The 26,259-nt window shown below is 48.6% G+C and overlaps 2 protein-coding genes and 1 non-coding gene across 4 annotated transcripts in view; 1 reads left to right on the top strand and 2 right to left on the bottom strand.

The window, feature by feature from the left end:
• Window positions 1–8,718: 8,718 nt before the first annotated feature.
• Window positions 8,719–10,494, bottom strand: Cebpe (CCAAT enhancer binding protein epsilon). Its single transcript, XM_008839887.1, has 2 exons — window positions 9,786–10,494; window positions 8,719–9,220 (listed from the first exon to the last, which is right to left on the bottom strand). The coding sequence occupies exons 1-2, from the start codon at window positions 10,293–10,295 to the stop codon at window positions 8,885–8,887; spliced, it is 846 nt and encodes a 281-aa protein (XP_008838109.1). The 5' UTR covers window positions 10,296–10,494; the 3' UTR covers window positions 8,719–8,884.
• Window positions 10,495–18,049: 7,555 nt separating this feature from the next.
• Window positions 18,050–26,259, bottom strand: part of Slc7a8 (solute carrier family 7 member 8) — a 60,339-nt gene continuing 52,129 nt past the window's right edge. For both annotated transcript variants that reach the window (XM_008839885.3, XM_008839886.2), the window contains 4 exons: window positions 24,117–24,213; window positions 22,025–22,174; window positions 20,511–20,688; window positions 18,050–20,026 (listed from right to left, as the gene is read on the bottom strand). In XM_008839885.3, coding sequence (XP_008838107.1) covers window positions 19,866–20,026; window positions 20,511–20,688; window positions 22,025–22,174; window positions 24,117–24,213 — 586 coding nt within the window. In that variant the 3' untranslated portion in view covers window positions 18,050–19,865. The remainder of the gene's footprint in view (window positions 20,027–20,510; window positions 20,689–22,024; window positions 22,175–24,116; window positions 24,214–26,259) is intronic.
• Window positions 25,623–25,728, top strand: LOC115071513. The gene has a single exon (XR_003850593.1). It is a non-coding gene; the product is annotated as a small nucleolar RNA U13 (small nucleolar RNA).

Below are 26,259 nucleotides of genomic sequence, written 5' to 3'. Positions count from 1 at the left end.
GAACTAGAAGACAAAAAATTATATATATATATGTGCTTTCAATTTATAGAATTTAGAAAATAAGAATTTATTAACATGTATACATATTTTAGGAGACGTATTCTGTCTCTAAGACAAACCCAGTTTTCTTCAAATGTCTGAACACTTTTTTCCCCCTGAAAAATCTCCCAATTAAGTGTATTTGTGCAATGAGCTCTGTCTGCTCTCTTGAATTTACTGGGCCTCGTCTGCAGCCATGGCCAGTCTTTGCTGCCCCCTGGTGGCCATGCTGAGAGAGGACCAGGCCCTGCCAGAGTAGGTGTTCTTAACTTCATGAATGTGGCTGGAACTTGCCACATGTTAAAAGAAACACAGGAGCACCTTCTTTTCCCTCCCCTGCATGCCTATAGGCAGATTATATGGTGCCTCATAGACGAACATAGCAGCCTATCAAAGAAGGTGACAATTAGCTAAGTATATTTGTTAAGGACCTACTGTCAGCCTTCTTATCAGTAGGAAGTCCCTGGAAGAAACCCTGGTTTCTTCAACTAGAACACCTCATCCCTGTTTTGTACTGCATATCCCTTTTTAATTTTTTTTGACTTGTTGATTTTTTAATTTTATGTGTACAAGTGTTTTGCCCGCACTTATGTAAGTGCACCTGTGTTATGCAATGCCTGTGGAGGTCAGAATAAGGTGTCAGATCCCCTGGACCTGGAGTCCAGGGGACTTAGGGATGGTTGTTAACCACCATTTGGGAGCTGGGAACTAAATGTGGGTCTTCTGCAAGAGCAGCCAGTGCTCTTAACCGCTGAGCCATCTCTCCAGCCCTTGCTTATCCTTCTTAATCTTTTTTTTTTTTTTTTTTTTTTTTTGAGACAGGGTCTCTCTGTAGCCCTAGCTGGCTTGGAACTCACTATGTAGACCAGGCTGGCCTTGAACTCACAGAGATCTGACTGCCTGTGCCTCCCGAGTGCTGGGATTAAAGGCGTGCGCCACCATGCCCAGCCCTTCTTAATCTTTTAAGATTCAGGTTGTCTGCCATTGAGACTTGTCTTTGCTCCCCCAGGCAGAAGACAGACTTCATTTGCATCTCCTCTATTTCCAACAGCATTTCTTCCTAATCTTTTCATTATACTTATTATACTACCCTGACTTTTTTTTCTTTTTGAGACAAGGTCTCACTATGTAGCCCAGGCTGGCCTTGAACTCAGGCTCCTCCTGCCTCCTCTCCCCAGTGCCGAGTGACATGCACCACTATGCCCAGCTCTGTGTTGACTTCTGTGTATCTCTGTTTCTCTATCAGACTTCCAACAGGAACTAAGTCTTATTCCTCATCTCTGCATCTTTGCAGATGGGTAAAGTAAGGGAGGAACAGTGGAGGGGGCTGCAGTGAGAACAACACTTTCACCAAGCATGTTCTGTGTCCTGGCACTGTTCCAAACATTTTGTACTCATGTGAGTCTCGGGTATCATTATTATTATTATCTCAATTTTACAAACCGAGGCACAGCAAAATTGGGCGATGAAGTAGCAGTGTAGGATTTTAACCCACATAGAGACACCTGAGCACAGGCTTTAACCCACTATGCAGTACAGTCTCTCATGTATACCCAGAGAAGGTGGAATCACATTATGATGAGAGAAGAGAAACAGGAGGGAAGAGAGAAGGTGATGACAGGAGAGAGGATGGGGATAAAAACAGGAGAGGGCCTGGGAAAGAAATGGAGGAACACTGTGTGGAGACAGGAAGCTGGGAATGGTGAGGAGGAACTGGTGTGGTGTGAGGAAGGATGGGCAAGAACACAGTCACTATAGGTATGAATGCTCTGTTCAGCACGCTGCCATTCAGAGCCTTCCCCCTCCAGCCCTAACATCTTTTCCTCCATTCCACTCAAGTGAGCCACTCCCAGGGTTGTGCCCAGAGGCTTATCACCAGCAGAAACTGCAGCATCTATGAAATAACCGAATCAAACATCCCCTTCTCTGATATAATCTCTTTTCCTTATGGTTCGTTGCTAGGTTGGGTCACTGCAGCAGTTGGACAGGCTCACTGTGGAACTGGGACTCTTTGTTTTCTGTCTTCCCTTCTCTGGCTTAGGTTATAGGCTCACCACTGCAATTCTTTCCAAAATGTCCTCAACTCCCTTCCCCTGCCTGTCCTTTCCACCCTACCTCTCTGGCTAAGTACCAACCAGCCTGCACTGGTGTCTGAGCAGCTAAGGACTGCTGAGGAAATCATCCTGGAGGCCAGACTATTGTCACTCTAAAATACTTATCATCAACTTCAATTGTATGCTCCCAACTCAGAAATCTCAGCAATTGGCTCCTTCCACCCTTAGCAGCTGGGATTTTACACTTTCAGCAACTTTTAGTTACCTCTTCTCTCACATTGAAAAAGAAAAACTGCAAGCTGGGAACAGCTTCAGTCAGCTGTGTTTTCCTGCCTTACCCTCCCGAGTGCTGGGGTTACAGTATGCCTCACCAGGCCCAGCCAAACCTATTTGTTTTACACTCATTGCCACAAGTTGGTTTAAAAAATTTTTTTTGAGAGAGAAAGAGAGAGAGAGAGATGTATATATGTTATGGTACATGTAGAGGTCAGAGGAAAACTTGTAGGAGTCAGTTCTGCTCATCATGTGGGTTCTGGGGATCAAACTCAGGTCACATTTGGTGGCGAGGCTGTTCCCTATTTGTGTTTTTATCTGTTTATATCACTTCCATTTCTCCTTAACAGAGAGAAGTGTTCTTTTCTCCTGGAAGGTCAGTCCTCCCTTTTATGCTCTGTCTCTCACCTTAGGGAGTTTTAGCAGCTCTGGCCTTAGCCCTGGCATCCTTCTCCCTCCCAGTCTAGTCTGCCCCACCCCCACCAAGCCTGTGCCAGCGAATGGTAATGGCATGCTTATGGTAAGGCTCTATACTGGGAAGCCTGCTTTTTGCCGGACTCACATCTTAGTGACTGTTTGTATGTCATTCTCACAAAGAAGACTTTTCTGACCCTCACATTTAAACCAGGGGCCTCCATTGAAATCTACCACGAATGCCAGGCATGGTAGTACACACCTGTAATCCCATCAGTTGAGAGGCTAAGGCAGGAGGATTGAGTGTTCAAGCCCAGGCTGTATGACACAGTGAGACCTTGTCTCACAACAAATGAAAGCAATCATGTTGCCTTTTGCTTTCACCATATTTCTCACCCTTACTACCATGTAAACTTCACATGAGCAAGGACTATCCTCTTATTGTCCTACAGCTCCTACAAGTGCCCGACCTAGAGTGTTTAATAAGCATCTAAAATTTTTATTTATTCTAATTTTATGTATACGAGTGTTTGCCTGCATGCATGTAACTATATCACCTGCATGCAGTGCCCAAGGAGGCTGGAAGAGGGCATCAGATCCCCTGGCGCTGGCATTACAGACATTGTTAGCTGCATCTGGGTGCTGGGAACCAAACACCAGTCCTCTGGAAGAGCAGTTAAGATGGCTCTTAACCCCTGAGCCATCTCTCCAGCTCCCAAATAATAAGCATTTTTTTTTTTTGGTCTTTTTTGAGACAGGGTCTCCCTGTAGCCCCAGCTGTCCTGGAACTCGCTATGTAGACCAGGCTGGCCTTGAACTCACAGAGATCTGCCTGCCTCTGCCTCCTGAGTGCTGGGATTAAAGGCGTGCACCACCATGCCCAGCTATAATAAGCATTTTTAAAGAGCAAGAATGAATATGATGAGAAGGAAGGTGAGGGGAAGCTGAGTGTGATCGATCATGTTGAAATCTCTGTACTCAAGAGGCTGCAGCAGGAGAATTGCCTTTAGTTCTAAGCTAGCCTGGGCTTCAGTGTGAGACCCTGTCTCAATAAACCAAACCAAAAACAAGAGCATGAGGCTAGAGACGGTATACCAATACCAAGGCAGATAGGAAGGTCCCTGTGCTGGCCAGGGTAAGGCTTCTGGACCCTATTTGGGCTTCCAGGAGTTCTGTCTCTTAGCCATGATGCTTGGGAGGTTTGAAGGCAGGGCTGGTGGGTGGGGCTAGCCTTTATCTTGGAGTGCAGCCCTAGCTAGCCTCAGATGTTGACAGCTGGAGCTAGTAGGGGTTTTGCAAACCGTCCCGATTGCAGCAGGCCAGCAGTCTGTGGGACAGGTGGGTGGGGCCTGAGCTTATCTCCAAAGTACAGTCCTAACCTCAGATGGTAACAAAAGGGGAGCTAGTGGGCGTTTTGCAAACCGTCCTGATTGCTGCAAGGTTGGATGTCCTGGCCAGGGTGACCATATCACTAGGTGTGGGGGACAATAAGGGGTTTTGAGTTCGAGCCTTTGGGATGAAGCTTAGTTTCCAGGACTCTGCGAGGGAGCCATGTTTGGTATGGCTTGCCTGTACCTACATCAGGACCTTGTTCCTTTTTCTTTTTTGTTGTTTTGTTGTTTTGTTTTTTGTCTTTTTGAGACAGGGTCTCTCTGTAGCCCCAGCTGTCCTGGAACTCACTATGTAGACCAGACTGGCCTCAAACTCACAAAGATCCGCCTGCTTCTGCCTCCCAAGTGCTGGGATTAAAGGCATGAGCCATGTCTGGCCTAGGATCTTGTTCCTTTCTAAAACAAGTGGAAGGCTACAGCTCTGCAGGTGGATCTCTTCCTGTAATCAAGCCTTTCTTTGCCAGGACACAGGGTCCCTCCAATGTTCCCTCAGGTCACATCTGATGGCCAATTTGATGAAGTTAAGTTGTACCTTTTTCTTTCTCCCAACATGAGGATTTCTCATGTGTCATTGGTTTTCTAAGGTCAGGCCCAGGGGTCCTGTCCAGGTTAGACCACTCTCACTTTGGAGGGAGGGGTCTGCCTGCTGGGGGCTGGCGAAGGTTTAAGAGGAATGCCTAGACCCTCAGCCCTGCTACATCTCATACCTCTATTGTAGAGTCCTCTCATAAGCTTGGAGCAGGGCAAGGGATAGAGGTGAAGAGGCCCCTTTCCACCCCAAACCCAACTGGGATCTTGCAACACTGGGATGGGGGCCCACTAGGGCCGGGGAGTGAGGCAATCTGTGGGGGTAGGGAGGTGTGCACTGAGCAGGGGGGGCACCCCGCTTTCACAAGCCACCGGCTCCACTGACTGACCTTGGCAGACTCACCTTGGGCAGCTTCCTCCCTCGTGGTATCAGTATCTCCCCACAGCCTTCCTTCTCGGAAGCGTCCCTGTGGTCTGAGATCCTGTCTCTCATTTCAAGACTCTCGTCCTGGTCCTCAGTTCTGCTCAAGAAGGAAAAGTGGCCTGACTGTGGGTTATAAAACAAGAGGAATGTATGTGTGTTGTCGGGCCTTGATTTGCTTGGTTTTAAAAGTTCTCAACCCCCAGTCCTGGAGCCTTTCCAAACTCAGGCTGAGGTTGGCTAACTGCCCTTCCCTGGGCTCCTTTCTGCTGTGTCCTTTCCCTATGGGCAGCTCTGAGAGGCCACTCCTGGGGATGAGATAAACCTGTTCTCTCTACCCCAGCTTCAGGACAGAGGGAATGGCGGAGAGTCATTTCAACTCCTTTCTATAAAGGAGATGTTTTTCTGGCTAACCCTTTGTCCTTTCACTCAGGCACGGTACTTGGCTTCCTTTCTTTCCCTTCTGCACTCGTCGCCTGCATTAGCTCTTCCCTCTGTTCACACTTGACCCAGTGGCACATCAACCTCCTCGAAATGCTTTAGGTTTCAACTTAAATGCCACTTCCTCCAGGAGGCCTTAACCTTCCCATCTGAAAGTCTCCCTCCTCATAGGCACATTCCAATAGCTTAATGAGAATGAAGGGCTTTAAAAGGTGTCATATATAAAGGACAGATTCAGGCCCAGCAGTTGGGGAGGCAGAGGTGGGCATGATCTCTGTGAGTTCGAGGCCAGCCTGGTCAACATAGAGAGCTCCAGGACCACATAGTAAGACCCTGTCTGAAAAAAAAAAAAAAAAAAAGAATCACAGGAAAGCCACAGGAATGGCAGGCACCCTGGACTCCCACAGTAGGGGAGCCATGGCCACCCTAGGGTCCTAAGGGCGAAGGAATCCTGAGAGAGAGGAGCCAGCAGGGAGGGTCTGCTTCCCTTTCCTCCAGTCCTCCATCTCATTCTAGTCCCTCAGCTCCTACAAACGTGCTGATGAAGGAAGGCAGCTCTCTGGAAGTGAAGCAGCCTGAGAAAGGACAGAGGGGGGATGTGGAGTGCCCATGGGAGACAGGAGACATACTTGATTATTGCTTTTTTCTTTCTACTCCTGCAGCAGAGAAATTGTCTTGTTCTCAGAAAAGATGCTTGACAAATAGTTGTTGAATAAATTACTTTGGCCAAAGCCAATTGGAGTTGGATCGCTATAAGTCATCTCCTTGGGATAGGATCTGACCAAAAGGAGTGGGGCTATGCTGAGCTGCTCCTTGTCACATCTCACTGGGACAGCCCCCCCCCAGGGGGGAGGTGGCTCTTCTCCAGCTTCAGTGCCAATCAGAAAGGCTCTCTCAGTCACCAGCCCTAAGGAATGGCAGGTCGGTGGGGGAGCTGGGAGGAGACCCAGCTCAGAGTTATGGGAAAGAAGTTCAGGGATGATGCCCAGGTGAACCAGGTCCTACCATCTAATGCCTTTAAAAGGAGTCCAGAGGCAATGGTCTTGAGTGGAGAGGAGGAAACCCTGAGGTTGAGTCATTTGCTGCATTCTCTGCAACGCCCCCCCCTCCATGCAACCCATACCCCTGGACTACAGGGAAGATGAGAGGATTCTCCCAGGTGCCAAAGAGATGAGCACCTTCCCCTCTTACTCAGATAGCTGAGGAAACAGTCCTCCCGTCTAAAGGCTCAGGCCTGTTCACCCAAACCAGAGCTGGGTTGAGGGGCTTAGCAAATAGGGAAGAGATAGTGCTGAGACTCAGAGGCAAAGGCAGGAAGGGACCAGAGTTCTGGCTGAGGTCGGTCTGGTACACACAGATGCCTGGGATGTATGCACTCTACCACCGAGGTCCAGAGTAGAGAGAGAAACAGGACAGTCATCACTCAGATACAAGTCTCTCTCTCAGCAGACCCTGTAGTTTTTATTATGTCTAGCCTCTAACCCTGTTGGGCAATTCATTATTATTATTGTTTTAAATATTTTATTATTTTTATTTTATGTCTATGAGTGTATTGCCTGCATGTATGTGAGTGCACCTGTGTCACGCAATGCTGCGGAGGTCAGAAGAAGGCTTCAGCTTCCCCTGGAACTGGAGTTAAGGACGGTTTGTAGCCGCCATGTGGGTGCTGGGAATCGAACCTGGCTCCTTTGCAAGAGCAGTCAGTGCTCTTAACCGCTGAGCCTTCTCTCCAGCCCCTATTATTATTATCATCATTATTTTAAGTGGTGCTAGGGATGTAACCTAGGGTCTTGACTTTTTAGGTAAGCGCTTTACTGACTTGGCTCCATCCTTAGCCCTCACTTGCCCCACCTGTACTGTATTTCCTTGAGAGGCGGATGTGCGCATAGAGGACAGACAGCACCGTGTGCTGAGGCAGCAGAGGACTGATGAGCTTTAGGTGATTGTTTCTTGTCCCTCCTGGCCCTCCCTGCTTTATCTACAAGATGTGGCTCACCCTATCTTACTAGTCTGAGGGCAAAGCTCACTCAGATGATCTCTTGAGGTCGCTCCCAGCACCTCTTGAGATCTGTGATTTCATGGAGCTAATTTTGATTCTGTTTCTAAATAGTTCTGTGATTCTAGGTAGTCCCTTCCTCTCTCTTGTTTCCTTGCCTGCAAAATGAGTTGAGATGAGATCTCTGAGGTCTTTTTGGTTCCAGCAAAATGGAAGCAGAGCGAATATTCATGCTTACCATATGCCAGACCCTGTTTCTCTATGAAAACAACGGTATGAGATAGGCACTCAGCTTATTCCTGTTTTGCAGGTGAGGAAATTGGATCACTGAAAAGAAGAGTAACTGGCTCATGGTCACACAGCCTCTAGGTAGCAGACCAAGATGCAAACTGAGCTCCCGGTTACCGTGCTGTTCTCTTCCTAGACTGTAGTTCCACGAAAAAGAAAACACCTGTAGTGTGGGGGTTCACAGCCACAGGCTCATTGCCTTTCTCTTCTTCATAATCCCCATTCTTACATACAAATCAGATTCCAAGGCTCTTCCCAACTGATTCCTCCCTCAAGTGCTCAACATTCTCCACTGTGAGGGAGCAGGGCCCTAGGAGATGAGGGATAAAGGCCAGAGTGGGTGAATTGTCAGGTTGAGAAGTGGAACTAGAGAGGTGAGATGGAGTGCTGGATCAAGGGACCAGAAATAGGGCAGAGCTATCAGGAATTTTTTTTGGTCACCTGGGATAGGAGTGTCCTGACCTATACCTTACAGTAAGAGAGCAGGTCTAGTAGGGTCAGTGGGTCTGGGCACAGGAACTGTGTAGTGCTGGGATCACCCTAAGCTCTAGGATTCACTCAGGAGAGTATCCTGAGGCTGTCCCAGGTCCTTGCATGTCATGGCAGTGGTGAGCATGCCTTCAACTTACTAAGGACCAAGTGTGTGGGTGGAAGGACATGGTGGTGCAATGACAGAAGACAGCCCTGAGGCCTGGCTGTGAGGTGTGGTGGAGAGAGCAGTGGGTGGGCTGTCTGTATCACCGTGTATTCTTCTAGGCATAGAGACAGAAGTGTAGTTTCCCCCACACACGTTCCCTGCCCTCAGGGCCTCCCATGGGCACATGCACACTCACCACTCCTACAGGCCCCAAGCCCAGAGAACAGCCCCAGGACCAAGTCACAGTGCAATTTATTCTGCCATAGAATCATTATGGTCCCGACCTCGCCAGCGACTGCCATTGTCGTGGTTTCTGTCTTAGGCTTGGCCTGTGTAGGTCTCTGGGACCCTAGCAAGGTGGGGGGTCCTCAGACACTGGTGTCCACAGTCCTCCAGCCAGGCTCAGCTGCAGCTCCCCACACCCTTGATGAGGTTGGCGGCCTCAGGTATCTGGCGGAAGAGGTTGCGCAGGGTATCCAGCTCCTGGGTGAGCTGCTCCACGCGGCTGCGCAGACGCTCATTTTCAGCCATATATTCCAGCACTTTCTGCTGCGTCTCCAGAATGCGCCTCTTGGCCTTGTCCCGGCTTTTGCGCACTGCGATATTGTTGCGCTCGCGTCGCAGCCGGTACTCGAGGCTATCCTTGTTCACTGCTTTCTTGCCCTTGTGCGAGGGGCCAGCTGGGGAGGGTGCCTTGAGAAGGGGGCTGCATGGAGGGGCAGCAGCAGCTACAGGGGCCTGGAGGGGAAGGCAGAAGGACAGAGAGGTGAGGGCCCACCAGGAGGCAGAGTAAAGGCTGAGCAGGAATCCCATGTTTGGGGCCGCAAAGGAATATAGGATTCCAAGGCAGCCTCTGTCTCCCAGGTTGGAACAGTCACTGCCCTGCCTGCCTCTGGGAAAGTCGGTAACTCAGATGCACAAGGTCCTCTATCTGAAACCCAAAGCTCCTTTTATGCCCCCTCCTTCCCTGAGGACACTGTCCCTTGGTCTGTCCATTGGGAGGCCCCTGTTCCACAATCAGCTGGCATTTCCTCTTCCAGAAACAGGGAAACAAGAGGAAGGGCATGGTGGGCAGGCAAGCTGGCCGGGGTCTGAGATCAGCTACCACAAGGGTCTTCAGGACCCAGTGGAGTCAGAGCACTGTGTGTTCATAGAGCCGGAAAGAGGACCTTCGGGTGGGTCAGTTTCACCGAGCACCAACAAACAGACTTAGGAGTGTAATCGGGGGAAGTTAAAGTTCCCCCATCCGACCAGCTTGCTCCAGCCCGGGGAAGGCAGGGAAAACTGCCTTGTTAAGTCTTACCTTGAGGACACGCAGGGACTGGCCAGGTGCTGCCAGGGTGGGGGGCAGGTGCATGGCTGTCTGCCCACAGTGTGTCACTTGGTACTGCAGGGGATTGTAGCTGCCTCGGCTGGCACCTCGGCTGCCCTCTGGCCCACGAGGCTCCTCCTTCACGGCCACAGCCCTGGGGTCGTAGCTCCCTGGGCTGCTGTAGATGCCAGGCCCCAAAGCCTTCCTGTCTGGGCCGAATGTATGGGAGGGATAGGCGAATGGCCGAGGGTCAGCCGGCAGGTAGTGGGGGAAGGCAGGGGTTCCCGGGCCCTTAAGGCTTCGGGCCTCAGGCGCTGGCTTCATTGCAAAGAGGTCCGAAAGTAGTTGCTCCTCCCCAGACTCGATGTAGGCAGAGAGGTCGATGGAGGCCTCATGCTCACACATGTCCCCCAACTCCCCCGGCCCAGCGCGGCCCCCTGAGAATTCTAGTGGCTGCTGGCCACTGCGAGCCTCACACTCATAGTAGGTCCCGTGGGACATGGCCGGCCCGCCCCCTTGGCTCCCCGCCCCGGGGCCCTGCTCTGGGGGCACTCCTTGGGATGCTTTCTTGATCTGCCCCTACCCCAGATCTGCCCTAGATCTGCCCTCTCTGGTCTCTTCTGTCACCCACTCCTGTGTGGCTTCTCTCCTCCTTTGCTCTGCTTCCTTTTCCTCCTTTTGCTGTCTCTTCTCTTCCCTTTTTTCCCCCTCTCTCTCCTTGGTGTGACTCAGGGAGGGGCAGGGCACACCCCAGAGGGAGGGATGCTTAGCAGTTGGGGCCCGCTTTGGTGCAAGCCCCAGCCAGGAGCTGTCCAGAAGTTGTTGTTTGGGAGAACGGCCCCTTCTCTCCCTGTGAGCTCAAGGGATTTCAGTCCCTTTCCCAGGACAGCTCCTCCCTCTGAACTTGGTTCTACCCTCCAGCTTCCAAAGAGATCTGTGCAGAACGAGATGCCATGCTAGAGGCCGGTAGAGGAAGCATCCCTCCAGTGCCTGCCACCACTGCTTGGTCTAAACTAATCCCTTGACACATCTTCCACCCTGTCTTCCCGGTGCTGACTCCACCTCCCTTGGGGTAAGTCAGTTCCTTCTGTAGTCCCACCTCTCAGAGCATTCTCCTGGGTATAGGGCAGTGTTGTTTGAGGGGTTTAGAAAGTAGTGGTAAGTTCTAGGCTCAACACTACCTGTCCCCTGGCATAGGGCACGCTCATTCGCTAGGTCTTTGCACAAGGTTTGCACACGTTTCCAGTCCTGACCACCTCTAGCAGCCTGGCACAGGCCCTGGCGGCCAGGACACAGCTGAGGGGTGCCTGGTCAGGACTTGGGCCCTGTACCCTAGGCCCAGGCAGGTTACTGCCCCCAAACCAGCAACCATACTCCTCTGGAGGCTTCTGTGCCTTTCTCTTCCAGTTGCCCCACCCCGAAAGAGGCTCAGGCTGGCACCCCGCACCCCCCCACCCAGGCCTGAGGCTCTGCCTCCTGCTTCCTGTGCCCTGGGTTTGCAGGCTCGGGAGCTCCTTGCAGCTCAGTTTGCTGTCTTTCCTTTTGCATGGCTGTTTTCTGACCTCTAGTGTGTGTCTCTTGGGTCCACTTCCTCTTGTAGGCTTGAGAAGCCTTCTCTTTTGTCATCACCTCTTCCTGGGGTTATGTTTTAGGGTCTATAGGAGAAGCCCGTGGCTGCCTGTCTACACTTCTTGGTCTTGTACTGTCCCCCAACTTCCCTTTTCTCTTTCCTTTGGGAACTCCCCACTCCCTCCTGTCAGAGGCACCTTCTGTGGCCCTGCTTTACCTGTGGAACTTCAGACAGGGCTGGAGGCCTAGTGATAAGAAAAGAAAACATAGAAACAACAAATGTGTGCCTCGGCCTCTCTCCAGATGGGATGACAGCTATGCCACTAGGCCCAGTTCTGCTACCTCTTTTATTACTAATAAATGGCGGTGGTGGCGGCTGTGGCGGTGGGGGTGGGGGGTTATAAGTTGGGTATTTTAAAGACCAGGTCACTGTGAAGGACCACAGTGGGGTAAGTTTGGATGGGATTCATGTGACATTGACCACTGAAGTAAAAGCTAAAATGTTACTTGCTCACTAGTCAGGAGGTTATCCTCTCTTGATAGCATTCTCCCTCTCGAGCTCCACAATTTGCCTCAGATGCTCTGAATGTAGCCTGAAGTATGGCCAAATGTGCTTTCTCCAAAGGTGCATGGAGGCCCTGGCATGGGGAGATCTGCATGCATCCTAGACACAGAGTTCAGGAAATCAGGCTGAGATTTCTCCTCTGCATTTCAAAGGCCGGGGCCAAATGGGTACCAAGACTACAAGAACTTGAGTTTGGTGACAGGGCCTCCACTGACCACTAGATGGCAATATTGACCCCCTAATTCTGGAATTATGAGGCAGCTGTAGTTTGGAATTAGGTCGCCAGCAGGGGGAAGCGCTTCTCAACTCTGCCCTGGGTGTTGAGAAGCAGGAAGAGGAAACATGGTCAGGTTGGTGGGCAGGCAGGCTGCGGGGATTGGTGCCAGGACCTATCTCAAGGAGAAATTCTACTTTCTCCTTAACTTCGAAATAACGATCATCTGTAGGCCTTGTGTCATTTGACAAATTATGCTTTTTCAATCAATGAAACACATACTTTTCCATGGTGACCATTTTGCTGTGAGCTAAGTAGAAGGGAAGACAGAGAAGTCTTTTTTTTTTTTTCCTTTTCGTCTTTTTGAGACAGGGTCTCCCTGTAGTCCCCAGCTGTCCTGGAACTCACTGTGAGGACCAGGCTTGCCTTGAACTCACAGAGATCTGCCTGCCTCTGTCTCCCGAGTGCTGGGATTAAAGGCGTGCACCACCACGCCCGGCAAGAAGTCATTTTTATACTAATTTTATCAACAAGGAAAATAAGACTGAGAGGCTGAGCTGTTCATGGGCACTAGGGGATGTCAACATCTCTGAAAGGGCCATAGGTTTGTTCTAGAAATGGCCCTAAGAGCTGAAGTGATGGTGTAGGTGTATGATTCAGAGAACCTCCTCCAGCCTCAAGCAGGCTGCCATGGGGAGGGGCACAGCTGCACCAGTGGTAGTGAATGGGGTGCAGGAGGAAGCGGGAGGTGTACAAATAGAGCCAGCAGGAAATGGAAGGTCTGCAGCTTGAGCCTCAGTGAGATAAGTGGTGGAGGTGCCTGGCCTTTGCAGAGGGTGGTGGCGCTGCCTGCACCTGTGTTTCCCAGTAACTGAGGGATAAGCCAGGCAGGGGCGCTCTAGATGCAGAACAGGAGAGGGGGCTGGGAAAGAGAGAGTAAGGTGGGGAAGGCAGTGAGTGACACCCAGAGACTAGGGATTCTTGTTCAGGAGAGGAAAGAAGCCTTCCTAGCTCGGCAGGATCATTTTCCTGTTGCTGCTGCAGTCGCTACCTGTTTGCATTAACTAAAACAATGGGTGTATGTTATCCCAGGGCTTTGTGACAAGCCTCTAAGTCTTCCCCATAGGACAGTGGCTGAGCATGGCTGTGACGAGTCAGAGGACACTGGGCTCAAATCTGGCCTGTGGCCTCTGTCATCTGCTAGCTCTCTGACCTTGGTTAAGCTGTTTAATCCTACCTGCAGAATGGCAGTTGTAATGGCTGCCTGATTGGATTGTTTAAACTTAGAAAAAGAAAATGTGAAGCAACTGATCTCAGTTAATGTGTTGTTCTCCCTTTGATCTCTCTACTGCTTTTATTCCTGTCTCTAAAGCAGACACCCCTGTTGTCTTGCATGACACTTTGACAGGCATTTAAAAAAAAAAATCTGATTTTTTTTTTTGAAAGCAGGGCTTGGTAGTGCACACCTTTAATCCCAGTACTCAGGAGGCAGAGGCAGGTGGATCTCTGTGAGTTCAAGGCCAGCCTGGTCTACATAGTGAGTTCCAGGACAGCTGGGACTACTAGGAGACCCTGACTCAAAAAGATTAAAAAAAAAAAATCTGACTTTTTTTACATTTATTTACATATATATATACATATTGTGTGAGTACATGTGTGTTATAGTGATGGACTCAAACTAAAGCCCCCCAGGTTAAAGTGGATTCAAACCAAGTCCCCCAGACCAAAGAAGAATATTCAGAACAAAGAAGTAAGTAAAATAATTCTAACTGCTGAGAAACCTTTTCACTTTTCATGCTCCGTACACAAGCCAGACATCACCCGAAACTTCCCCCCTCCCACTGCTGCCGGTTGCTGCCGGCCTCCCTCCCACTGCTGCCGGTTGTAGTTTGTGGTTTTTGCCTTTAAAAGTCACCTGTAAGCTGAGCTCGGGGCTGCTGCTCTCTCTCTCTCTGAGTGAGGCAGGGGCCCGTCGCGCAAACAATTAAATCCTCTTGCTTGTTGCATCTCCTGGTCTGAGGACTGAGTTATTGGGGTGCGGCCTCCCGTGGACGTTGGGTACCCCAGCCTGGGGGAGTCCTACAATAGCATATATGTGTAGGTCAATGGACAGCTTTAGGGAGTCAGTTCTCTCCTTCAACCATGTGGGTCCTGGGAATTGAACTTAAGTTGTCTGGCTTGGCCCCAAGTGCCTTTGCCAGCTGAGCCATTTCACTGGCCCTTGTTTTTTCGCTTTTGTTTTTGACTTTTTTTTTCTTAAAATTTTTTTATTTTTTTATTTTATGTGTTATGAGTATATTGCTTGTATGTAGGTAGGTGTACCCATATTGTACAATGCCTGTGGAGGTCAGAAGAGGCTGTCAGATCCTCTGGAACTGAAGTCATAGATGATTGTTAGTTGCCATGTGGGTGCTGGGACTCAAACCCAGGTCCTCTGCAAGAGCAGCTGGTGGTCTTAAGTGCTGAGCCATTCTCCAAGTCCTCATTTTTGATTTTGAGACAGGATCTTATGTAGTCTAGGCCAGCCTCAATTCAATATATAGCTGAAGGTGACTTTGAATTTCTTTTTTGCTTTTTTTTTTTGTGTATGTGATAGGGTTTCACTATGTAGCCCTCTGTAGTGCTGGTTGGCTTGGAACTCACTATGTAGACCAGGCTGGCCTTGAATTCACAGAGATCCACCTGCCTCTGCCTGTCTAGTGCTGGAATTAAAGATGTGCCCCACCAAGCCTGGCAACTTTGAATTTCTTGATCCTCCTGCCTCGATCTTCCAAGTGTTGGGATTCTCAGCATACACCACCACTCAGAGCTTGACAAGCATTTCTGAGCACAAAAGCTACCAGGTACTGCTCAGGCTCTGGATGGACTTTGGGTGCAGACCCTGCCAGTGGACATTCACAGTCCGGATTGGGAGACTAACAGGAGGCGGTCCTAATGTGGAGTGGGTTGACAGAGAAGCTGTGAGGTACAAAGGGGTACAACATGGTCATTCTTGGATTCTTTTCCCTGGCAAACAATTTCTTTTCTTTTTTTTTTTTTTGGTCTTTTTGAGACAGGGTCTCCGTGTAGCCCCAGCTGGCCTGGAACTCACTATGTAGACCAGGCTGGCCTCGAACTCACAGAGATCCACTGGCCTCTGCCTCCTGAGTGCTGGGACTAAAGGCGTGCACCACCACGCCCGGCTTGACCTCCAAATCTTTGTGTAGCCAAGGAGTACATAAAGGATGACTTTGGACTTTTGATCCTCCAACCTCCGCCTTCTGAGTGCTGAAATTCAGCCACCATGACTGTTTTTAAAATTTTTTTTTTTTTTTTATGGTACTGGGGATTGAACCCAAGGCTTCCTCTACTCTAGGAAGGCACGTTACCCACTGAGCTGCATTCTTAGTTCCAGGGTGTTCTTTGAGAATAGGCTCAGATACTTCTTTTTAATCTCTTCAACCACGGAACCATAGTTCCTGAATTAAAATTAAGGCAGGGCACGATGGTTCATACCTGTAATCCCAAGCATATGAGAGTCTGAGGCAGGAGGATTGTTGTGAGTTCAAGGTCAGACTGGGTTACAAAAATAAATAAGAACAAAACAACAACAAAAGGATGGGAGGATTGACATGTTTGGATACCCTTAAGGAGACAAAAATTATTTGGAGCCCATGATGACTTGCAAAATTCAGTAATAAATTTATTATTCCTATAAAGTATGGCAAAGACTCTGGACATCACAATCACAGAGACTTGTGGGAGTATATTGATACATGAACATGGGCCAAAGTGGGTCAAAGTGCTTGCCACCAGGCCTGACAACTGGAGGTTGATCCCCATAATCCACATGTGAAAAGAAAGAAACAATTCCTAAAAGTTGTCCTCTGACCTCCATACATGTGCATAAATTAAAGTTGAAAAAATAAATGGGTGGGCAAGCAGCTATGATTTAGTGACTTCAAAAAGGGCCCCAAATCGTCTAAAGTCAGAAAAATGGTCTAAACTCAGAACATCTGAAATCCCCAGCATTAAAGTCACCAGCAGGAACAAGGCAGGGAAAAGGTCTAGAAATAAATGTCTGCTGCTCAGGAGGAGACCCATACCTGCCCATTTGACCAGGTTGAGAAGATAAGCAGGTATCACTGTATATAGAGGGACCCCAGGGACAAGTGTCTCCATTGCATAAGCAGGGACTGGGGAGGCCTGGCCCCACCACAGTGGAGGCAATATGGAAGAGACTTGGGGCAGCCTGGAGAGAAGAAAATGGTAGGCTTGAGCAAATGGGGGCTTAAGAACGTAACATGAGGCTTGGAGGGCAGCCACCTTCACAAGACTGGCCGCTGCCCTTTGGGGACAACCAAAAGTTAGAGGATCAAGAAACTGGGATGAGGTCCAACCCTACCCCTCCAAAAATGTCATCAGGTGAAGTGAGTTGCCCATGCATACACAACTGCTCTGTGGCTGGCTGCCCTCCACCCCATGTCTGGCATCCTGGCTTAATGCCCCTGAGGATGACAAGCTTCCAGTCTGCCTAGAAGAATGACAGCCACGGGCAGGAGGGTTAATGCCAGGCCAAGGCTGGAGGAGTCCTGCTGTGTTCTCACAGTGGCCCAGATGGTGAAGGGTTCTGTCTTGTCCTCACCCACACCTCCTTCCAACAGGTCATAGGTCTGTCAGGAGAGCTGGCTCTGGAATGATGGTGCCCCAAGACAGGCTGCTGGGAGGGCTGCCCAGAAAGGGAGGGACAGAAGCAAGGACCAGGTCTTACTCCATCAACTTCCTCCAGCAGTTAACTCAAAATACCAGGATGTATTCCACCTGTCTTAACCCTTCCTTCCTTCCTTCCTTCCTTCCTTCCTTTTTTCTTTTTTTGGTTTTAAAAGAGAAGGTTTTAATGTATCCCTGGCTGGCCTGGAACTCACTATGTAGACCAGGCTGGCCTCAAACTCAAAGAGATCCACCTGCCTCTGCCTCCCAAGTGCTAGGATTAAAGACGTGCACCACCAAACCTCACCTAATTTTTTTTTTTTGTCTTTTTGTTGTTTTTTGTTTGTTTGTTTTGAGACAGGGTCTCCTTGTAGCCCCATCTGTCCTAGAACTCACTATGTAGACCAGGCTGGCCACAAAGATCCACAAAGATCCACCTGCCTCTGCCTCCCAAGTGCTGGGATTAAAGGCGTGTGCCACCATGTTTGGCCACCTCACCTAATTTTAAAAATAAGTTTTTCTTGGGGCTGGCAAGATAGCCCATCAGACAAAAGCACTAGCTGCCAAGTCTGACCCGAGTATAGATTCCCCAGGATCCACATGATAGGAAAGAACCAACCCCCTCAAGTTCTCCTCTGACCTCCACACATGTGCTATGGCATGTGTGTGTATGTATGGGCACACGCACAAATAAACAATTAAAATGTTAACAAAATTTTTTTCTAAGCATACAAGGCGACCTTAATTCATCTCCTTTTTCTAGTCCTAGTCCAACAGTCCTCTTAATCTTCCTTTGCAAAGTCACCCTATATGACTCTATATAGCTGAGTGACGAGCCTCACCTCCCGCTGGGTAGGACAGGAAGTCTTTGTTATCCAGCCTTGGGGTACCACTTCTGCTTCTGCCTCCCTTGGCTCAGCTTGGTGCTGTTCTGTCACCTGTGTCTCTACTTTGGAGAGGGACTGGCTCTTTCCTGTTTGTTTGCAGGCTTTCAAGATGGTACACAGAGTGGGAACTCAGCAACCCTTTGGCACTCCACAGAAGGAATGGGAGGTCATTGTTAGAAGGCGCAGGCCCCACATTCCTGGGCCAGATGGAAAGTGTGGAGATCAAAGATTTTTAGGAATGTTGTCCTAGAAGGAACCTGACAACCAAAGACCAAGTAAAAAGGTCCACTACCTCTGTTTCAGAAGGTTATCTGATTATCAACACATTGACTTCATTTCCATTTCACATTTTATTACATGAAAAGAAAAATTCCACAAAACTAAACTGTAAACCCTAAATGAATTCAATGACAGATTATCGGGGTTGTAGCTCTACCCCAAACCACCTTACATTAAAAAGTCAAAAAGAAATAAAAATACCATTTTCAAAAATATTTATCCAAAAAGTAAGGCATCCACTTAAAAAAAAAAAAAAAGATAATTGAAGGCGGGGTGGCTGAAGGAGGCGTGGGTAAAGACGGAGGAATGAGAAGGAGCAGAAGGGTGGTCCCTGGTCCTCCAGAGGCCCCACAGCCTGCTTGGGTTTGACTTTGAAGGGCCATAATTTAGCCTAAACCTAGCCTCTCACCAATTAAGGGTCAGGTGAGCTAGGTGGGAAGCTGGGAGACATGGCAGAGCCAGGAGGGGTCCCTGGGTATTCCAGTTTAAGCAGATGGAATGGAGGTGGGGTTCCTGCTTGGGATCAAAGGATCCAGTCCTTAGCACAACAGGTGTGGCTGGGGAGGTTGCCAGGCTAAAGCAAACACTGCTACCTTCCTGGAGCACAGGGAAAGTCAGAAACCCTCAGACCACAGAGAAGGTACTTTTCTGAGGTCTCCAAAATGAGAGCCATTCTGACACTACCCTCTCATGTTGCCCTAAATGGGATGTCACACTGGCGGTGGAGTCATTAGAGTTGGGGAAGGAGAGGAACTGGCCTTCAGAAAACACCTTCTCCCCACACAGCCCTCTAGGGTGTGGAATGGGTAGCTCTGGGAGGTGGGAAAGCACCCTTCCTCCCATGGATCACATTTAACACCAGGTCTGTCCTGAAGGTTAGAAATAGGGAGTATTTTTAGGTTCAGTTCTTGGATAGGAGGTGACTTAAGGCTGATTTGGCTCTGATTTCAGGCCTGAAGGGCTTGGGGATCCTTCATACCTGGTCTTTGAGCCAAGGTCCAAAGGAGGAAAAGGGCATTGTGAAAGGGACCAGCAGTGCTGTGGGTGGGAAGAGAGCTGGGGTAAGAGGGCCACTGTTCCTTCACACAGGGGTGAGGAGGGACAGAGTAGCTCTGTCATTAAGAAGGAGATGTCCACTAGACTGAACATAAGAAGTCTTTCTGGCTTCAGGGAGCTTTGGTATCACACTGGGGGCAGGGACGGGGGCAGGGGCAAGGGCAGGGCTGGGTTTCTGCAATCTGAGACTTTCCCTGTGTATTCTTCAAGCCTGGCTTGGAGCTGGGGGATAGGGTGGTCCCCCTTCTTGGTCCTTAGCTCAATGGGGAGAAGGTACCCTGAAAGGAAACATTCTGGGATTGGGGAACCTACACTGGGTGAATGATGTGGTGGTGGTACAGGATGGTCCCTGGTGAATGGGGAGGCATTTATGTCCCTCTAGCTGATCTTTAGTGGTGACATTTGTTTACCTCTGTTTTTCCCCACTAATTCACTGTGACTCCCACTTCCTTCTGATCTGAGGTTTCATTTGGGCTCAGGAATGGAGAGGGGAGGCAGTAGTGAATTCAGGTTCCTAAGTGGTACCTAAGGGCATGGGCCAAGAGAGAGGGCCCAGTAGAGTACCCACACATGTCTACCCTCTAACCCCTGGAGTGCGGGCAGGCAGAGTCGTTGGGTACAAATGTCAGTGTCTTTCTTTAGAACTTCTTCCCATAGACATCTAGGTCCTACCCCTGCCTGACAGAAGTAGAAGTGTGTGTGTGTGTGTGTGTGTGTGTGTGTGTGTGTGTGGTGTTGTGGGGACTCAGGCAGGGAAGCAGGGCAGAAAGGGGGATGAAGGAGGGGGCAGTCAGTTAAAGGGAGGACAGGTCTCATGGCTGAGGCTGCTCTATGGAGTCCTGGTCCTTAGTAGGAGTGGGTTGGTAGATGGGCTTCTGTTGTTCCTCCTCCATGTCCGTACTTGCCTCTGCATCCTCCTCCACTTGGGGATATACAACCACACACATCTTCTGGCTCACTAGGGTTAGTGATTCTGTGGAAAGAAACGACACAGAAGCCAGGTCAGTACTGAGTTTGCTGCTGACCCACTAATCAGGCTGCGTTCGACAGCTCTTCCACCTCGGGTTTTACCTGAGCAAAGCAGCGTGTCTGTTGCCTGCATTTTCTGTTGGCTACCTCTAGTTCACCAAGGCTCTTGGCTTTCACCTTTCCTGCACCCACTGAACCCCACCCCCCAATTCCAGGGTCTCTGCTGGTCTCTACCAGCCTGGAGTAGCTCCTGATGGACAGCTGGTAGGCTGCCCTTCAAGGTCTGTGTGGGAATGTCAGCTGTTATCTTCTCCCCAGAGGTCTTTGGAAGGCATTTGTCACTCTTGGCCCTGACTCCAGAGCTCTTGGACTGAAGGGACGGTGTTCTTTGGCTTCCTGATTCTGGTAGGGCTCCCCCATCAGACTGCTATGTCACTGCCCAAGAGGCCCTTTTCTCTCTCTAGCTACCTAAAGCCTCAAGAACTCACCAATGAAGTAATTGAAACACTTGGGCTTGTGTTGCCAGTAGACACCCAGGAAGTAGACAGGTACTCCGGTCAGCATGATGGCCAGGCCAATGCCGCACACCACTGGTTCCGACCACAGGCTGAAGATCAGCAGGAAGGCCCAGAACAGCAAGTAGATGATGGGGAACAGCAGGTTGATCTGTGGAACAGAGGTGTTGTGAATTGTGTAGCCCTCAGGACCAAGGAATCTTCTCTTTTCTTCTACATCTTTGAGGGTAAAAGCTGAGGTTCACACAGCTCTGTGTCAACATAGGTGCTATGTCAACAAATGTTGGTGAACTTGGGCAGTGGGACAGAGAAGTAAGGATCCTCCTTGATCATTCTCTTTCGTGGGTGGGGTCAGATAAGACGTCATAACCTATGTAAGTGCCTGTGGCAGCCAGAGAAGACCATCCCTCTCATCAGGATCAGCCTCAATGTATTTCTAGCAAGCAATTAGAGAAGCCTCTTAGTTCTAGGAGGTCAGGAAAGCCAACAGGGTGTAAGGCAGGCTGGGGCCTGAACTTGAGTTCAGAGAAAAGTACCTGCTGAGAGAGAGAGAGAGAGAGAGCCAAGATGACCCAAGAATGCATTCACAATCTGGGGCAATCCCTCCTGGCAGAGGATGATATAGGGGAGATGAGGTCATCTACTTCCCCTTCCCTCCAGGAAGTTTTCTAAGACTGGGAGAAAAGTGGTAGTGAAAACGTCAGCAGAGAACTGAGAGATAAGGAGAGTCCTTCCTTCTCAGCAGGAAGAATCTTCTAGAAGTATTTTGTCTGTTTCTATAACAGGATTGCTCAAATAGCTCTAGGCTCTATTCTGGCTGCCGGAGAACTCAGCACTGAGCAATCTCATCCATTCCTACTATCAGTTTTTTTAAAGGGAGGGTCTCTCAGTAGCCCAGGCTGGCCTGGAATTCCCTATGTAGACCATGTTAACCTAGATCTCACAGAGAGCCACCTGCCTCTGCCTTCCTGAGTGCTGAGACTAAAGGCGAGCACCACCATGCCCAGCTCTATCAGATTTTTTTTTTTTTTTAGTAAAGTAGTAATCACTAAATTCACTGAGCCCCCTAGTGTGTCGAGCCTTTGGAGTTTAAGAAATCAAAGACTACAGAAGAAGATTGGAAAGCTTCAATAAAGAGGAGATGCTTGAGGCCCATTTGGCCAATGTTCAGAATTTAGACAGGCAGATGGGAGAAGGGAACTCATTTTATGATAGAGACATAGTGTGATGAACCCAGTTATCAGACAGAACCTCGAAAATCAGCTGAAGTTTAAAACTTAAAGAGTATCAAGAAACAAAGGAATGAAGTGTGAAAGCCACCAAGCCCAACTTCTTCCCCAACTGCCAGCAGCTCTGGTTATCTCAGTGAAGAAAGGAAGCGACTGTCTCGCGCACATATGACCAAGAACCACAATTAATAAAAAATCTGCACTGTAACTAGATGCAAGAGAGGAAGGGGAGGGGATCCCAAAATCATATTCTCTCACCTTGATGGGGCGGGGGATGTCAGGCTTTTTCCAGCGAAGGACTATCTGTCCTGCAACTGTGACCCCATAGAAGAGGTAGTTGATGAAGCCCACGTAATTGATGAGTGTGTACATGTCACTGGTGACCAGCATCAGCAGGGTGGAGAGGCACTGTGGGAACAAGGATGAAGGAAAATTTTTGAAGCCTGGAGGAGATGTTCACAGGTTGGGGGCTGTTCCTCCCTCTCCAGGCCAACCACGCTATTTTATAAAGGACATCTCAAGAGGGAGACTTCTCAGCCACCTTGAGTAGCCCAGGTTGCAATTACACCTTCATTACCAGAAATTTCTTTCCTGTTATAGGTATAAAATAAAAATATATAACTACTGGTATGACTTGGGAACTAACCATTCAGAGTGGATACCCAGACTGGCCACACTGGTGTCACCTGGCTCTGGGTCAGCCCAGGTTACTCTCAGTTATAGCTCAAGCTAATTTTTGGTTTTCTTTCTCTTCCTTTCCTTTCCTTTCCTTTCCTTTCCTTTCCTTTCCTTTCCTTTCCTTTCCTTTCCTTTCCTTTCCTTTCCTTTCTTCTTTCTTTCTTTCTTTCTTTCCTTCCTTCCTTCCTTCCTTCCTTCCTTCTTTCTTTCTTTCTTTCTTTCTTTCTTTCTGGCCTGGAACTCACAGAGATCTGCCTTCTCTATCTCTTGAGTACTGGGATTAAAGGCATGTATCACCATGCCTGGATCATTCTCTCTCTCTCTCTCTCTCTCTCTCTCTCTCTCCAGGGTCTCCCTATAGCCCTAGCTGGCTTGGAACTTGCTATGTAGACCAGACTGGCCTTCATCTCTGTGAGATCCACCTGCTTCTGCCTCCTGAGAGCTGGGATTAAAGACATCCACCACCACACCTGACCTTTTTTTGACCTCTTAAGAGAAGATTGTTAAATTAAGATGAGGCTTTGTTCTTCTCTTTATCATTTTCTCTTGGATGAGTCATCTAATTAAATTTTCTCTTAAAAATGATTAAATGCTAACATGGCCAGATTCTTTTCTTAGCATTTTGGAATATTAACTCATTGAAGCCTATAACATCTCTGTGAGATTTTCTTGATGGAGGCCATTTTCTAACTTCAAGTCATCTCTGTGGCTATCTTAGAACAAGCCATGTTCTTCCAGCCTCATAATCTGTGAAGGCCAATGAAAAGTTAGTTCTCTCTTGAGATCTGCCGGTGACCAGATCTTAGTGATGGACAGGTCAGGTTCTTGTCCTTGCCTTAGAGTCATAGTACTGCAGCTCACTCAAGGTGAGAAAAGGCTGTGTGACTCATTGGAAACTGTCATCTTCCATCATTCCCTGCAACTACCCAATCAAGACGACTTTTACCCTGTACTTGAACATCGTGAAATTCCCCCAATGAGCTTTATCATCCTGATTTCTGATCACCTCTCCTGGGGCCCTTAATGCTTTATTCAAGATTCAGATGGAAACTAAAATTAATTCAAAAGACTTAATGAAGATGAGTCTTTGCCCCTTCTTTTAGCTGTCCCTAAATGATTCTGTTCTTTCCCATCCCCAGTTTCCTTTTGCCCACCTTAAACTGATTGGTTTTCCTCTCTGCGTGGTGTTTCTTATTAGGTGTGCTCTTAACCAGATTTGTTTCAATGGCATCTCCCAAGAGGCTGACAGGGTACCCAGGGGCAGGAAGTTGGAGGAGAATGGTAAGCATGTGCAGTGACCAGCTAGAGCAGAGGCCTATAGCTGCACCCCTGTGGTAGCAGGTGCCAGGAAGGCCAGGGACACACATGTGTCTTCATGAGGCTGTGGAACCCCAAGTCACTTTGGTTTGCTCCCAAAGGATTGGAGAATGAAAATGAACCAGCCTGAGAGCTGTGGGTGTTTTGAACTCAGGATCTTTCCTAATTATAACCCTTGACATAAACAGAGCCAGCGTCTACATGTACCAACTTCTCGAGGGCCAACCGAAATCTAGGAGCAGACTAGGAGGGTGACAAGTTTGTGGGTGCAGACAGCATGTGTGAATCTCAAGTGAGACTAGGCACAAAGAGAGGAGGGGATGTGTGTTGGACCAGCAGCAGCAGGGGCCCTTACTGTGAAGAGCAGGGCTGGGATTGGGGTGCAGCGCTTCACGTGGATCATGGCCAACACGCTGGGAAGGTGGCCTTCTCTGGCTCCAGCAAAGAACAGCCTGGCAGGGAGAAAAGTAGGTCAGCCTGGGATAGCCCAAGAGCCACTAAGCCAGGGCTCTCTCTCCATGCCCACCTTTTGCCTACACAGTAGCACCCTTCTTCAGTCAGGAACCTGCCTTGTGTTCACATCATCCAGTCTGCTTGTCACAGGACCCCTGTTCACAAATGCAGGTAAGGCAAACCAGAGACAGCAATGGATAAGTGGACAGATCCTGGGCATGTAGAGACTAAGAATGTGGTCTGGCTGGCTCAGGGTGCTGATCGTGCTGCCAATCACTCCTGATGTGTCCTTATTTATTTGTTTTTTGGTCCTTTGAGACACCGTCTCATGTAGCTCAGGCTGGCCTTTATTTGCTCTATAGCTAAGATAAACCTTGAACATGATTTTCCTGCTTTCACTTCCTGAATACGGGGACTTCGGGCATGCATCACTATGCCTCCCTGCTTCTCTCTTTTTAAACACGTACCTTCTCGTTCTCAAGGGCTATAGATTCCCTGGCACACTGGGACTGAGCTCCATGTGCAAAGCTTTAAGAACATTCTCATGTTTACAGAGTATTTGCTTCTATGAGTAGAAAGAGGGCCATGGGCTGGAAAGTGGTTGGGGGAGATGCTGAATATTTTATTTATTTATTTTTATTTTTATTATTTTTTAACGTGTATGAGTATATTGCCTGCATGTGCATAAGTGCACCCATGTCATACAGTGCCCTCAGAGGTCAGAAGCGAGCCTTGGATCCCCTGGAATTGGAATTACAACAGTTGCTAGCTGCCATGTGGGTGCTGGGAACCAAACCTGGGTCCTCTGCAAGAGCAGCCAGTGCTCTTAATTGCTGGTCCATCTCTCCAGTCCTCCTAGGAGAGACATTGAAATGTTTGGGGTGGTGGTTAACTACTGGCTGTCTCTAAGGGTCACAACTCATCAAAGGGGAACACTTATAATCTGTGCATTTTACTACATAGATATTGGACTTAAAATTGATAGCCTTAGAGGTACTTACTCTATTCCCAAGAAGCCCTCCTAAAAGAACAAATAGCCAGGCATGGTGGCACACACCTTTAATCCTAGCACTTGGAAGGCAGAGGCAGGAGGATCTCTGTAAGTTCAAGGCCATCCTCGTCTACATTGTAGTTCTAGAGTAGCTAGAACTACATAGTGAGACCCTGTCTCAAAAGAAAAGAAAACAAAACAAAACAGGAAACACAGATAGGCATTGAAAGGTATATATACAAAAATGTCCTGATAATAAGTCAAACTAGAAATGTCTTAAATAAATGCTTAAAATTATGTATATCTGTGAGATGGAAAATTATAAAGTAAAAATCATGTTTTTGAAGAAAATGATCGCGTAAGAACATACAATATACCATTCAACAAAAAATGCAGGGTACAAAACTGATTCTGAAGTTCCTTTTGTGGTTCATAAGTGTGATGATTGGTTCTTTATTTGCTGACAAGCATGACACGTGCCACCCTCAAACCTTGTACGAACCAGCACATTACTTGTCTGACATGAACTTAGGAAAATAAAAACAAAACAAAACAAAAAAACCTGATTCTGAGCTGGGTGTGGTGGGACATGCCTGCAATTCTAGCACTCAGTAGCCTGAGAGAGGGGGATTTCCAGTTTGAGGCCAGCCTTATATGAGAGCCTGTCTCAAAAAATGCTGGGGGAAGGGAATTATACAGCCTTAAGAGGGAATAGAGAGTAAAAAGTGAGTATGTAGGTGAGAGAGTGAGGGGGTGGGTTGAGGGTGGGGGTGGGGGGAGAATAACCAAAAAAAACCCTTTCCTCCTTTCTCTTTTCCTCTTCTAAAATAAAACAAACTGTTAGCACTCCTTTATGTATTGTATGGATCAAACTGCTTTAAGTTGCCTTTTCTTTTTTCTTTAAAAAGTTTTTATAGCCTGGTGTGGTGGCGCACGCCTTTAATCCCAGGAAAGGCGGGCGGATCTCTGTGAGTTCAAGGCCAGCCTGGTCTACATACATAATGAGTTCTAGGACAGCTGGGGCTACAGGGAGACCCTGTCTCAAAAAGACTAA

Source organism: Nannospalax galili, unplaced genomic scaffold (genome assembly GCF_000622305.1).
Source record: "Nannospalax galili isolate Female #2095 unplaced genomic scaffold, S.galili_v1.0 scaffold1119, whole genome shotgun sequence".
In the NCBI taxonomy this organism is placed as follows: Eukaryota; Metazoa; Chordata; class Mammalia; order Rodentia; family Spalacidae; genus Nannospalax; species Nannospalax galili.
Note: the sequence above shows the minus strand (reverse complement) of the source record. Positions and strands in the feature narration are given on the sequence as shown.

Bases quoted from the DNA above. Each gene is read 5' to 3' on its own strand.
- Cebpe (XM_008839887.1), bottom strand. From the start codon at position 10,295: ATGTCCCACGGGACCTACTATGAGTGTGAGGCTCGCAGTGGCCAGCAG. The intron at 9,221-9,785 runs GTAAGACTTAAC...CTTCCCCTCCAG, and splicing joins AGTCCCTGCGTGTCCTCAAG to GCCCCTGTAGCTGCTGCTGC.